This window comes from Knufia obscura (genome assembly GCF_036327395.1).
Source record: "Knufia obscura strain CCFEE 5817 isolate CBS 148926 chromosome Unknown scaffold_1, whole genome shotgun sequence".
NCBI lineage: Eukaryota > Fungi > Ascomycota > Eurotiomycetes > Chaetothyriales > Trichomeriaceae > Knufia > Knufia obscura.
The window spans coordinates 3,469,213-3,482,112 of NW_027042687.1; the positions used below are offsets into that span (position 1 = coordinate 3,469,213).

Sequence of the window (12,900 nt, forward strand, 5' to 3'; positions counted from 1 at the left end):
ATGGCTGAATGCCGCCGGTCTGTACTGTCTTGCGCGCGTTGCCGCCGTAGAAAGATCAAATGCGACAGAGCAATTCCATGCTCGCAATGTGTCACAGCCAAAGCAGAATGTACTGGGTACAGCTCCAAAGAACAGGATTCGTCCATTCCACGAAGCATCGTCCAGCATCTTGAAGCAGAAATTGCCAAGATCGAAGGAGAGTTAGCACGAAATGGCCATCTCGAAGAACTGAACGCCTCAGACATTCTGGCTGGCATGCCGACTCACAATGGTGTCCCTTTCACAGACCACGTCAATCCAGCTCTTGAACTCAGCAACCAGGAAGAAGTGAAGCAGGAGCCGATGGCACCGCCTCAAGCCACGCACATTTCGGCGCCTGACGAGCAGGATCCTGACCGACAAGAAATCATGAGATCCAAGGAGCTGCAAGCTATGATCTATGCAATTCTCGCCCCTGGACCAGGCATGACAGATCTCATAGCTCGGGTCAGAATGAGCTTGACGCCTTCAACTGCTTTAGCTACGCTACCAAGCCCGCGCGACGTCAGAAGAAAGTCTCTATCACGACCAACTACCTACGAGATCAGCTGCATGATGCTGAAAAGCATACCTATCAACATCATAAAGAGCCTCATGAAGAAGTACATGACGAGAGTCTACCCAATCTTCCCGGTTCTACATGCGCCCTCATTGTGGCAACAGCTTGACAACGTCCTCAGAACTTTACAAGGTCTACCTCCCGGTCATAGAACGATTCCGCCTTCTTTCGACTTCCTCATTGTCTATTTGTGTTTAGCTGTCTCAGCCACGCTCGGCAGCGCCAAAACCGGTCACGAGCAAAAGCACATGATATTCTCTGGCTCTCTCTTCGAAGAAGGTATACAGCACTTTTCTGAGAAAGCAAAGATACCATCAGACCTTGCAGGCATCCAGATCACTTGTCTAGTGCTTCAATATGCTGCGATCAATCCTCGGCAAGCGAACGTCTGGATGCTGACAGGCACTGTGATGCGAGCATGCCTGGAACTTGGACTACATCGTGAGCCACCAGATACCACCCCATACGATCATCTCACGCTGGACTTGCGACGACGTGTCTTCTGGTCAGCTTACTGCTTCGATCGCTCAATTTGCTCGGCACTCCAAAGACCACTTTCCATTCCAGACGAAACCATCGACGCACAATTCCCATCCACGCTAGACGACCGGCACATTCATCCTCATGGTATCGACCCCAACGGAACCGAGACAAAAGGCCACGTCATCCGCTGGGTACAGTTCAGAAGATTGCAATCCCATATGACAGAAGTCCACTTCCAAAACAAACCTCTCAACCCAGCACAAACATGGGATGACTGGCTCGATGAGATGGAGCGTCGACTGCGAGCATGGTACGACGAATACAACGACGGTCACGAACTGATCGAATTTACACTCATGCACGGCCTGACGAACCTCCATCGACCCTCCCCACGCGTCCCAATGCCACATCCACGCTCTTTGATGCTCGCTTTTGAAGCAGCATGCTCTTCTGCCAAGTCTCTCCGCGAACACATTGTCTCTGGCTTCTACCGCCGCAGCTGGCTAATCGCCCACCACGTCCTCGAAAACAGCATGGTCGTCCTCTTCTGTCTGCGATACGGCTTCGATACCATATCCGCCAAGTTCGGTGCCCAACAGATCTTCGAGATGACCAAGGTATTCACAGCGAATTTCCTCACACTGGCAAGTCAGGGCTGGGATGAAGTCAGCAACTACGCTGGCATCTACGAGCGTCTACTCGGTCCACTCCTCGAATCAGTCTTCAGCAATAAACCGCCCAGTCTCTCTAGCTTCGGACCCGCGCAGGACGCGGAGCTGACCAGATTGCTCTACCCTGGACCAGCACAACTCGACAAGCTGAGATTCGGAACCAGATCCTACGGCATGCAGAACAACGGCGCAATGAACGGGTTGGGTGACCCCGGGCTACCACCCTTCGACGTCGCCAGTCTGAACTGGGAAGACTTCAGCGTCAGTGACGGAGGCTCTGGAGGGAACGGCGCAGGTCTAGGCGGGAGCTTTCTGGATAGCTGGGATGTCACGCAGGCGAACCTAGATCTGGGTGCCGGGCAGGAGATATTCGGAATGTCTTGACGATGTTAGGATTGCTTACGAAAAGTGTTTTCGAGTGAGTTGTTGTTCGATCTGTTCAGTATCGGTATGGAATGTCACTTTTATGGGAACCACTGCATCAGGTATCCATCCCTCGTGTTCGAGTGGGGGTTATCGTTCGAGCTGTTGTCTGTCGGTATGCATGCAATGTTACTATTTCGCAGATCATGGCAGCTTCAGCACTCTGGCACTCGTTCCCTTGCATATGCAGCAGAAGTCAAGAACTCGTTGTCTCATCCACTGAAGATATTACAGTATACCTTCCGCTATCGATCGCACTCGCTTCTCTTCCTTCTCGTTCAGTCGCATTACCTTCAACTTTATAGTCGTACCTGCCACGCCTGCTTTCCTACTCGTCCCTGGGTCACGCCTACCAAAACCGCTACTCCCCTGCTCGTCCCTTCCCACTAATATCAAGCCGGACCTGCGGCATGGGATATCGCTCGGCTACACCTACCTTATTCCACCCTCTCCCCAATCGTGCCTTATGCCTTCTACTCACATCTATCAAGTCCTGCCTTCCACTCCTAGTAGATCGCACCCGCCGTAGCTCCTCCATCAACTGTGACTTAGCTCCCCTCATCACCGCTCGTGCCTCCCTCCTGCAGTAGCATGTCGTGTCTTCCCTTCTTCGTACTAGGCTGCACCTTCCTCGTACACCAAATCGTGCCTTCCCCCGCCTCTTATCGCGTCGCAGATTCCTCGCACCTTCCATCCATACTTGCTCTGACCTGCTCCCTACTGGGTTGTTCCAGCCGTACACCATCCGGTCACAGCTTCCCACCTTGGGAGTCAGAGCTTCTTGATATGGGGATGGAGCAATGCCTTCCTTCCGCATATTCTGATGGCACGCCTTCCATTCTTCATGGTAGGGTCGGACCTTCTTCCTTCATGGCCGCGCTTACCCGTGCATTCTATCGTGCCTTCCCTCTCAACCGTTGGTTCCCAACTCGTGCTTTCCCTCCGTAACATGTCGTATTGTTATATCTACTCCAAGTACCTTAGCAGAGCTAGCTACCTACTCAGTTGCCTTCTGACTGCCACAATCAATCAACAAACTTGAATCAATCGAGGGGTTTCCTCGCGTCAGCGAATCCACAAAGATACCAGTGAGGCGCACGAAGAGTGTTGAACTGATTAGACTTTCTTGCATTCCAAAGAGACAACAGGGGGGTATCTATATAACATAGCGACAAAAGAAACAACAACCATCTCGTCTCGCTGAAGTGTGGCGTGATGTAGTGTGGTGTAGTGTAGTGTACAGCATATCCGCGCGCGACCATACTCTGTCCTCCTCTTCTAGATTGCGGCATGGGCTGGTGTGTGTGCGTGTGTGAGCCTAGCATGCACTGCAATAGCAGAGATAGCCCATATTGTGGCGGCTTCCCGGCGCCTCGCATGCGCAGTCTCAACGGCCGCAGGCATCGTATTACCCAAACATATCTTCAAAATCTGCGCTTCAATTAAGATCTGCGCTTCAGCACAGTTTTTGCTCTTTCTTTTCTTTTTCCATTTCCTCTTGCTCCTTCTCTTTTCGCCCTTCTTGCCGCTGACCACGACGAGAAGACGAAGCGTTGTTTCGATATTGGCTCAGGTATATCCTCCTTCAGCGGTACGTCCTACGCACCTATGTTCAGAGGTTCAAGTTTCGGGACTGCGACATGTTAGCTTATTCACCCGATCAATCAGCGGTACTTTTACTTACTACACAAACCATACCCCTGCGTCTCCCCATTCCGACTCGTATTGTCAATCTCAACACGTATACTCACGTTCAATCCACCCTTGAAATTCCCCTGGTTACTCACACCATCCGCAGCCGCGTGCTTTGTGCCAGCATTGACCTCCCCATCATGTAACGGATGGTGCCCCTTATCCTTGCGAGTTTTCGGGCGGTTCTTGCCCTCCTTCCCGGTGTGGTCGATGGGTATCTCGTTGTTGGTACCCGAGATCCCATTCGGTACTTCGGGTGCGTTATCCGGGATCTCAGTGATACAGGCGTAGTTCCGCGAGGGCATGGTGCACTTGTTGTTTGCGGCGCCTTTCATTACGCCGCCTGGCTGCTCGTTGAACATGTCTAGGAGTGTCTCGTCTGTGTTTCCGTCTCTTAAGTGGTGGATCTTGTTTCTTCTGGCTAGAAGGTTCGCGACGGGCTTGGGAGGGGGCTTGTTCGTGATGGCGCTGGAGATGATGTTGGCCATGTACCGTGGGTCATTCTCGGCGGGGGTATCGTGGGCTCCGTTTGAGTAGAATCTTCCGCACGCGGCTAGGTGGACGTCACCTCCGAGAATTGTAACACGGACTGCGTGCTGCTGGGCTAGCTTTTGCAAGCGTAGGATCAGTTCGCGTCTTTCGGGCTTGTGCTGGCGGGCTGTGTAATGGTCGTCTAGATCATCGAGTAGATCTACATTTCCGTCGAATTGGTTGAAGAGGCCGCCTGCAACGCCAAAACGCTTATTTAAGAGGCGCAGGGGCGCAATGAGAGGTGAGGATAGAACGTTTTCGAGCCATGCGAGTCTCGGGTAGGCGATGGGCACACCTAGAAGCAGGATGAGATGCTTGATCGCACCGTTCGCAGCTTTGATTTCGCGCTCTAGACGCTCGAATATGAGATCGTAGGTTTCTGGGTAGTTGATCACATGTCTTGTTCGTTCTGTCCGAGCATCGATGCCGCAGAAGGCAATGCGCTTGCCGAGGCGCATGTAGAGGCTGCGGGAGCGCTCTTCGACATAGGGACCAGGCGTCTTGCCAACAATCCAGCTCGGATCATCTGCCGTCCTCTTATAGACGTAAGTGTTCTCTGTCTGTCTCGGATCTGCGTCAGTTGTTCCCTTGCCATTGGCGCTCATTGTCTGCGGTGCATCTGTGGTGAAGGTTGATACTGGAGGGGCTGTGTGGTGCTGGAACAGGCAGTAGTACTTGAAGCTGACACCACCAATGCCTCTAAAGACGGCGCATTTCATGAAATGGTCCGTGTATGAGCCAAAGCCGTCTATGATGTCGTGGTCGTCCCATATGTTGACCTGGGGAATTGCAGCGTTTCCACTTGCAAAGGGCTCGGTGCTGTACCATCTCACATAGTTCTGGAAGTAGTATTCATCGCATTCGGCTCGCATCTTGTTATCGAAGGGAAATGTTCGTCGCTTGTGGGGATTGCCAATGGCCGTCCATGGCTTGAGAGGGCCATTAACTCGAACTCCGTCATTGTATATCTGGTCACCTCCACCGATCATGACATGGAAGGGTCGCTTTTCGTGGGTTCGGAGGACATCATTCCAGAGCGCGGGTCCTATCAGAGTTAGCATGTATTCTTGCTTGTAGGGTAACCTTCCTCACCTGACCAAAAGTCTTCATCAGTGCCGACGGAGAAGCCATTGCAAGAGTGAAACATAATGCGCATGGACTCGTCGGCACCTGGGACGAAGAATGACCTGCGCCCATCCTTTCCATGTACATCTGATAGGAATCTAATATTCTGGATGGCGTATGACCACTCAGCCTGCATATCTGTCAAGGGTACTTCGAGTGAAAAGCGCCAAAATGCCTTATCAGGATCTTGATATAGCTTCAGCCCGTCAGTGGACATAGACTCTCCTCTTGACTGGGCTGGTCCATATTCAAGTCGTGGTGTCGATTGGGTAGGTTTCGTGACAATAAGCACTGATCCATTCCATCTCACGCCGTTGCCACTGTAATCCATATGCTGGTAGTTGATGAGTGGACCACACAGGATCAAGACCGGGTCAATGCCGTCGATATTCGATTCAGGATGCCGCTGCTGCGACGACGGCATTGCGCCGTCATACTGATCAATACCCATGCTGTGCTGCTGATGTTATGGTCGCGCGACTCGTGGGGCTGATGGCAGGGGAGAAGGTGTGACAAAGAGTGGCAGTCGCGACGTCGCGAACCGTGTACTGGTGGTGTAGCAGGAATGGCGCAACAACAATGCGAAATGTGGCAAACAGGACTGGGAAATGGGTAAGAACAGCAATACTTGGTACGTCTATGAACACATGACAATGAGATACAAAACAAGAGGTATGCCTTGATGATTATCAGCGGGCTGACTGGTGCATCCTCAGGTGAGACTGGAGTGCACCACAAATCACAGCGAGGGAGGAAACGAGGTGCCACGACAGCCAAGCTGGACGACGCGAAAGATCAAGGCGATAAGTGTGGCTGGTATGCCTATAAAAATGTCGTTTTATCGAGGATCTCCTCTCAACTTGTGGCAACCGACTGCGCTCGCAATCTTATTCGTGTCAGCCACATCTCGTTCCGTCCGAAGGAGGCTCCCGATCGTGCCGCATGGCCGAGTCTCCAGCGACGAGCTCACTTTAAACCGTGCTAAACGGTGCCGGCGCGGCTTGGTACCACCAAGACCTTGTTTTGGCATCAGAACAAGACTTTTGTCGTCGCGTCATCAGGCAGCATGTCTTGTGTGACCATGGCCCGGGTACTCATATTTCATTCCTCGTCGGTTTCCCCCCATAATAAATACATCAGGCATCTTTTCGTGCTACATAGCATCCCACACCGAAAACCAGACCGACACCACGCTGAAACAAACATGTCAAATGCATATCGTAAAATAGCCGGGAAAAGAGTCCTGTCGACTAGTCCTTCTCCATATCCTTTGGTGCTGGATCATCTATGCCGTGTTCCTGGATGGCGAAGAGAGTATCTCCTTCCGGCAGACAGGGACTGTCATATATCTTGCATATTCGAGTCTCACCTCGTCCCTTCTTCAGACTCAGTCGAGTCGTGCTGGCATGAGCAATGATGTTTCCGCCAATTGGCTTCTTTGGGTCGGGATTGTACATGGCGCTCGGACCACCATCGACTTGTGCAACGACCTGGTTCGTAATCACGACTGCAATCCCGAATTCGTCTGCTAGTCTCTGCAGCGTTCTCAGGAACTTGGCCATGTGCGATTGTCGAGATGAAAGCTCTCCTCTGCCATTGTAATCGGTCCTGTATAGTGAGGTTGCTGAATCCACGATGAGCAGGGAGAATCTTGTCTCAGTCATCATCTGCGAAGCCATCGCCAGTAGTTGCAGCTGATGTTCTGAGTTGTAGGCTCGCGCATAGGCTACATTGTCGAGCACTTCCTCACCCTCTAGACCGAATCGATTGGCCACTGAGAGTAAACGAACGGGCCGGAATGTGCCTTCAGTATCGATGTACAGGCATTTGCCTTCTCCGCCGCCCATATCAAAAGGAAGCTGACATGTTACGGCAAGGGTATGGCATATCTGACTCTTCCCTGTTCTGAATTCGCCGAATATTTCCGTGATGGACCCAGTCTCGATGCCGCCACCAAGCAATGTATCGAGTTGTTTCGAACCAGTCGTTATGGAGATTAGTTCGCTGCGTCGGGCATGCATTTCAGTAGCTGTCGTGAATCCCATCGGGACGAGCCTCATTGCTGCCAGTCATTGCACGTTAGTGTCATGCATATGCAGTGCCAACAAACCAGTGGAGCTGCTCACCTTCATTTAGCAATTTGCCTGCCTTTGCTTCGGATATTCCCTTGATCTGCTCAAGCATTCTCTTCGGTCTGTGGACATGGTCAGCGGCCAACGCAGCAAGAGCGGTGTGTCTGCGTACGTGTAGGCAATCGACTCGACCGTGTGGTAGCCACCCTCTTGCACAAGCTTGACGTCTCTCTCTGTCAGACCAGCAATACCCTGCAAATGATCAGCGTCGGTCCTTTGTTCTGATGCGCCATTTGCTACCTACTACAAGCTGGCTGACTGGAATGGGGGCGCCTGGCCCCGCGCCTTGCTCGTACTCATCTTGCGGCACGTCTGTTTGTGTCATGCTGGTGGTGGTCGAGCTAAGAGGTGGGAGAGCAGAGAAATAACAGCGGAAACGGAGGTGCGTAGAGGTTACAATGCTGCTGGGTACGTAAAGTGTGGCAGTGGACAAGTCGATATTTATCATGTAGAGAAAACATAAAGTGGCGGAGTGCCACGACGCGTCTTGCGGGCAGGCGCGTCACGCAGTCACGTGTGTCTTAATGGGTTGCGCCTGCCATCTCGGCCTTGCCTGGCTCGGTGGAAAGACGAGATGCGTGCCTCTGAGGTAGCTGCACGAGTGCTCACGTCGAGTTTCCATTCATGGATTAAACCAGCTCGGCAAGCCTCATCGTGTCGTCGGTCCCTAATGTAGCTCGATCATTATCTCTATCTATGCTCCTGATGTGTTATTGCTATTATAGCTGGTCATGGTATCTCTGGTAAGCAGAAAAACTCCTTCCCCTGTGACCCAGCCCAATACCTGCTGTTGACTCCTGATCCTGCATGGTAGCCCTATTTGCACACAGCCCATCGTTATGGGCTCCCGAGAATACGTATGATGTCCAGCATCGTCTGTGTACAATATCCTGATGTATCACCCGCTCAATCAATCACACGTGTGACATAGTCCATAAACTCCTTGTCGTCCAAAAGCCGACCCATGTCTGCTTCTGTCATCTGCACCACCACTTCGTAGTACTCGGGTGTTGGCGACCGTCTGGGCAGGATGATGCATGAGCCAGGATCTCTGCTCCATGGCTTGCGCACCCAGTCTGGTCCTCCGATTCCCATCCCTAGATCATGTTGGTAGCTTCGCAAGGTGAGCCAGCTGGTGATGTACATGTCTGCTCCCGTGACTCTATCCATGTTGCTTGCCTGAATGTCGTGGACGTCGGTGTTCGTGTCCGCAGAGTTGGCGAATGCAATCATCTGTCTGACATATGAATCATCCACATCGACGACAGCTTGACGGATAGTATGCGATATCCGATCTAGTGACATCTTCGTTAGATCGGTAAGCGCGTTGAGATCGAGTTCGGCTCTCCCAGAATCAACTGCCGCCCCGAAATAGCCTTCGGGCAAAGCCTCTCTAAGCCTCTTCCGAACATTGACAGGTATCAGGAGCGTCGAAGTCTTCACATCTTGATTGTGCTGTATTGAAGGTCTCCGCGCACAAGTCATATGTCGCCACAATAGCGCCATTAGGACACTGTTTGTGGTATGGCATAGCGGAGATTTCAAGGTGTCGTTGCCATTAAATCTGTCTATCAGTGCAGAAACTTTCGAAGCAGAGATCATCATAACACAACCTCGACCTGGAGGATTAGTAGGCATCGCAGGCTGGTCAAGATGTCTGGCTTTGATTTGACGAGTAAGCTGTAGGTCTGCTGGTGCGGTCGAGAGTTTCTCGCGGATGATCGTCTTCCTCTGTGCGAAGCATTTCAGCCGGTCATCGAGTGCTGACACGTCTAGATCGCTAGACTCTGGCGGCGCACAGAATGTGTAGCCATCATCTAACAGATCGCCTGAGGTCAGGAGGTCGAAGCCCGTGCCGTCAGAGATGCAGTGGTGCAGGTAAAAGGACACAATGAGCCCACCTTTAACAATATTTGCACGTACACGAAGAACGGGCGAGCTTTTCTGTGGATCGACATTTGGTGGAAGCGCCGAGACTTCCTCAGGGCGCAGCCGGCTTGGTGGAAGTCCTGCCTCGTCGAGCTCATCGTATTCTATTGGCGTGCCGTCACTGTTCAGTAATGTCTGGACTTCAACAACGGGATAATTGAGGTAGCCGTCGGTGGTGAATCTGATCTCTGCTCGTCCAGTCTGCTGGCCAGGGACTTTGACGTCCATGACCTCGCCTGCGAGATAAGGCTTTGCGTCAACGGTCTTCTTGACAAAAGCTCGCAGATTTGCTTTCGCTTTCTCCAAGTGGTCTTCGCTTGGCACGCGATAGGCAAAACATATCCTGATATATGCTCTCGGCATACAATGTTCGATGCTCGAGAGCTGAATGACGTGCTCGGTCTGAAGTACACCCACGGAACTGTGAGAAGAAGTCCGAGATCCATTGTTCCCAAGGACTGAGCTAAGAGGAGTTGCTTCATCCTCGGACGACGGATGCTCGGAGACGGCATGAGGATTAAGTGCCGAGAACGTGGTATCATCTGACAGGGTCGACTCCATGGTGTCAGGTTTCAGTTTGTCCGGCTGGAGTGTCTCTCGAACGGGTCGATGGATGTCTACCACGGTCAGCAATGACAGAAGATTGGAATCCGGCCCCTACAATAACAGGTGTACTCCTCTGGCAATAGTAAGGCGGAGTCCAAGAGACTAGGTGGTCTTTGGAACTGAGAGAATAGCTGTGCCGATTTATATTGTGTTGCGATCATGGTGACAAACGCAAGGCTTCTCGGTCACCAGGGGATCGTCTTTGTGCTCGAGGACCGTGATCATGCGGCAACGTGGACGGCGTATATATTGTAGCTGGGCCAAGTCATACGTGAGTGCGCCAGTCCAACGACGACTAAGCTTCGTCCGTCAACTGGAATGTTCCGATCGAAGCATTACAGATGGTGAAATGAGTCCAGAAATGCCACAGGCTTTTCAGATGTCGTCCTTGCCCAGTGTTTGCTTGAGTCACGACCGATCGGCCGCTTGTTTTCGTTGGAGTATGCAGCTATTGCAAGGCTAAAAGTCTAAAGAGCCGCAGGAGTTGACTGTCGTGTTTCAATGTACAGGGTGCAGATGTAGAACGGTACTTTGATGGTTCGCTAGACATGGCAACGTCTTGTAGCAACGGATCTGGAAAGCGAGGCAATCTTGTCCCGCCTGCAGTGGATCAGCACTCTTGCGTGGTCCTGATGCAGGGCCCCCTTGTATAGCGCTGTGGAGACTTCCACTTTGACTGGCGTGCAGGCGGGTGTCGAACCTTCTTTCTTAGCGCAGCGCTTTAGCACCGGAGGAGACACCAAGAGCATTTCGAAGCCCTGCCCTGACCATGCCTCTCGGATGGTTGCACAAACCCTTGTGTTTCCGGTTTGGCTCGCTTGCTGTCCGCGATGCATGGCTATCAGCCCTGCGAACGCTTGATGACGAGCGTTAGACTTCAATAAGGGGCACAACTGATACACATCGTTGCTGGACACTACTTTATCCGATCGCCGTGCGATCCCGTATTGCGAGGACAGTTGCTCAAACCAGTTATGCTCTCCCGCGTGCGAAAGACATGTTGCGGAAAGTTGTCTATGCATGTCCGATGCTTACAGTACAACGTAGGCATTGGCGATCTTCGGGTCCTGACGGGTGTGGAACCTTCGCTCACGGATAAGCCCATATCCAAGTCGTCAAAATAGTTACCGGGGTATCTGACCATAGTACTCGTAGCAGAAGATGACGAGTAGCCCGAAGCATTAGGAATGGTGCCCGAACGAGTCGACTGAAGCAGCGGTGAGCTTTCCATAACTGCGCGTCCTGGTACGCCTATTCTTGATGAGGCGACTAGTCTCTTCATGCCTAAGAGTCATAGTCATCCTTCACCTTGTTCGGTCACAACCATGTTTCAAAAATAGTGAGTGGTTAGTCTACTGGATCATGTTCGTCAGGCACGTCATGCTAGCTGCGGAATGGACTAACGGGCGCTTCCGAACAAGGCAGCTGAAGGCGTGACCTGGGGCACGCTATGGTACGTTTGTGTCACCTCAGCGTGTTCCTGTCGCGCGGAAGGAGGCTTCCTGACTTCCGCCCGAAGTTCGATTGCATATTTTCCCCACTACCGTCGCTGCTTTTCTCTTTACCTGCTTGGTTGCCATTTTTCTTTACCATTCCGAACCTCATACAGTGCCGTGTAGCTTGATCATCAGTGCTTCAGTCGTACCTGTTCCGAAAGAACGGTGAGCCGTCCCAATCCCTGCAGCAGCTCGTGGGCGGTCTCAGGATCCTTGCAAGTAAACGCAGCTGGTCTCGCTGTTCCAAAAAGTCTGCAGCTGCGAAGCCAGACTCTCGTTAACTTTACAGCACCATGATTCGCGGGCCAGGCTCAGTGCGAGTCACGCTCACCGTGCGCTGTCGGAAGGCACAAAGCTTGTCGCGCGATCTACACCGTGATGTTCACCACACGTGCAACCTGGCAGACACACTAGGAGCCGCTTGTGTGAAAACACTCGCCATACCTTGTACACGCGCGTGGTGAGTATTCGTCGATCAAGATTGAAGTCTAATTCAGGAGGCTACATGCACTCCGCTGCTGCATGCAAAAGCATCGAGCTCGCCATAACAAGCACAAAATCGACTCTTTGTGGTCATGCGCATGTGCAGTGTTCTATTGCAAGACTTTATAACCGCTTCCATTCACACAAGACACTACACGAACACCGCATGGTTAGGTGAAGGACTAGCCAAGACTACTAAGAAACGATTGGGAAGGGACTGCAGATGGCCACTTCAAGCACAAATTTTGATAGACTTGCTGGGCGCTCTGGTTGACACGTGCATGGGTGTTCAAGTCTTCACCGCTGATACTCCTTCGGCGAACCAGAATATCAGCGAGTCATGTACTGGGGTTTCACCAGCCCGATAGTTGAAGAGACAACTATGTTTCCGTTCCGCTGCCGACCATGCAGCAGACGGCTTGGTGAGAGCAATCGCGGCGCGAACCCTGCCAATGAAGCACTGACGCTAGATGATCCCAGATGATCCCAGATGATCCCAGAGGTCGATCCTCGATATTTATGCCTCAGCCCAACTAGTCTACCACGTGGATCATCACGAAGTCCACAAAGGGACTCAGATGTGCAAGAGAGCTTGTTGAATTCGAGTGGCAGGGACATGCCTTCGGCCAGTCCCTTAGGTGGTGGCCTGGGCTTTATGACAGTACTGAGTAGGAGTAGCCAGACCCAGTTTTGCATGTAAGGTATACAGCCGTTGTACAGCTTAACTCGTC

At 52.1% G+C, this 12,900-nt stretch overlaps 4 protein-coding genes across 4 annotated transcripts; 1 reads left to right on the forward strand and 3 right to left on the reverse strand.

Moving 5' to 3' along the window:
• On the forward strand, window positions 1-2,136 carry PMZ80_001310 (uncharacterized protein; the record flags this gene model as incomplete). Its single annotated transcript, XM_064869756.1, has 1 exon — window positions 1-2,136. The coding sequence occupies one exon, from the start codon at window positions 1-3 to the stop codon at window positions 2,134-2,136; it is 2,136 nt and encodes a 711-aa protein (XP_064735253.1).
• Window positions 2,137-3,851: 1,715 nt separating this feature from the next.
• PMZ80_001311 (uncharacterized protein) lies at window positions 3,852-5,974 on the reverse strand (the record flags this gene model as incomplete). Its single annotated transcript, XM_064869757.1, has 2 exons — window positions 3,852-5,443; window positions 5,491-5,974. The coding sequence occupies 2 exons, from the start codon at window positions 5,972-5,974 to the stop codon at window positions 3,852-3,854; spliced, it is 2,076 nt and encodes a 691-aa protein (XP_064735254.1).
• Window positions 5,975-6,773: 799 nt separating this feature from the next.
• On the reverse strand, window positions 6,774-7,980 carry rhp51 (RecA recombinase Rhp51; the record flags this gene model as incomplete). The annotated part of the gene is made up of 4 exons (XM_064869758.1): window positions 6,774-7,585; window positions 7,650-7,717; window positions 7,768-7,847; window positions 7,900-7,980. The coding sequence occupies 4 exons, from the start codon at window positions 7,978-7,980 to the stop codon at window positions 6,774-6,776; spliced, it is 1,041 nt and encodes a 346-aa protein (XP_064735255.1).
• Window positions 7,981-8,561: 581 nt separating this feature from the next.
• Window positions 8,562-10,145, reverse strand: PMZ80_001313 (uncharacterized protein; the record flags this gene model as incomplete). Its single annotated transcript, XM_064869759.1, has 1 exon — window positions 8,562-10,145. The coding sequence occupies one exon, from the start codon at window positions 10,143-10,145 to the stop codon at window positions 8,562-8,564; it is 1,584 nt and encodes a 527-aa protein (XP_064735256.1).
• Between the last annotated feature and the right edge of the window lie 2,755 nt (window positions 10,146-12,900).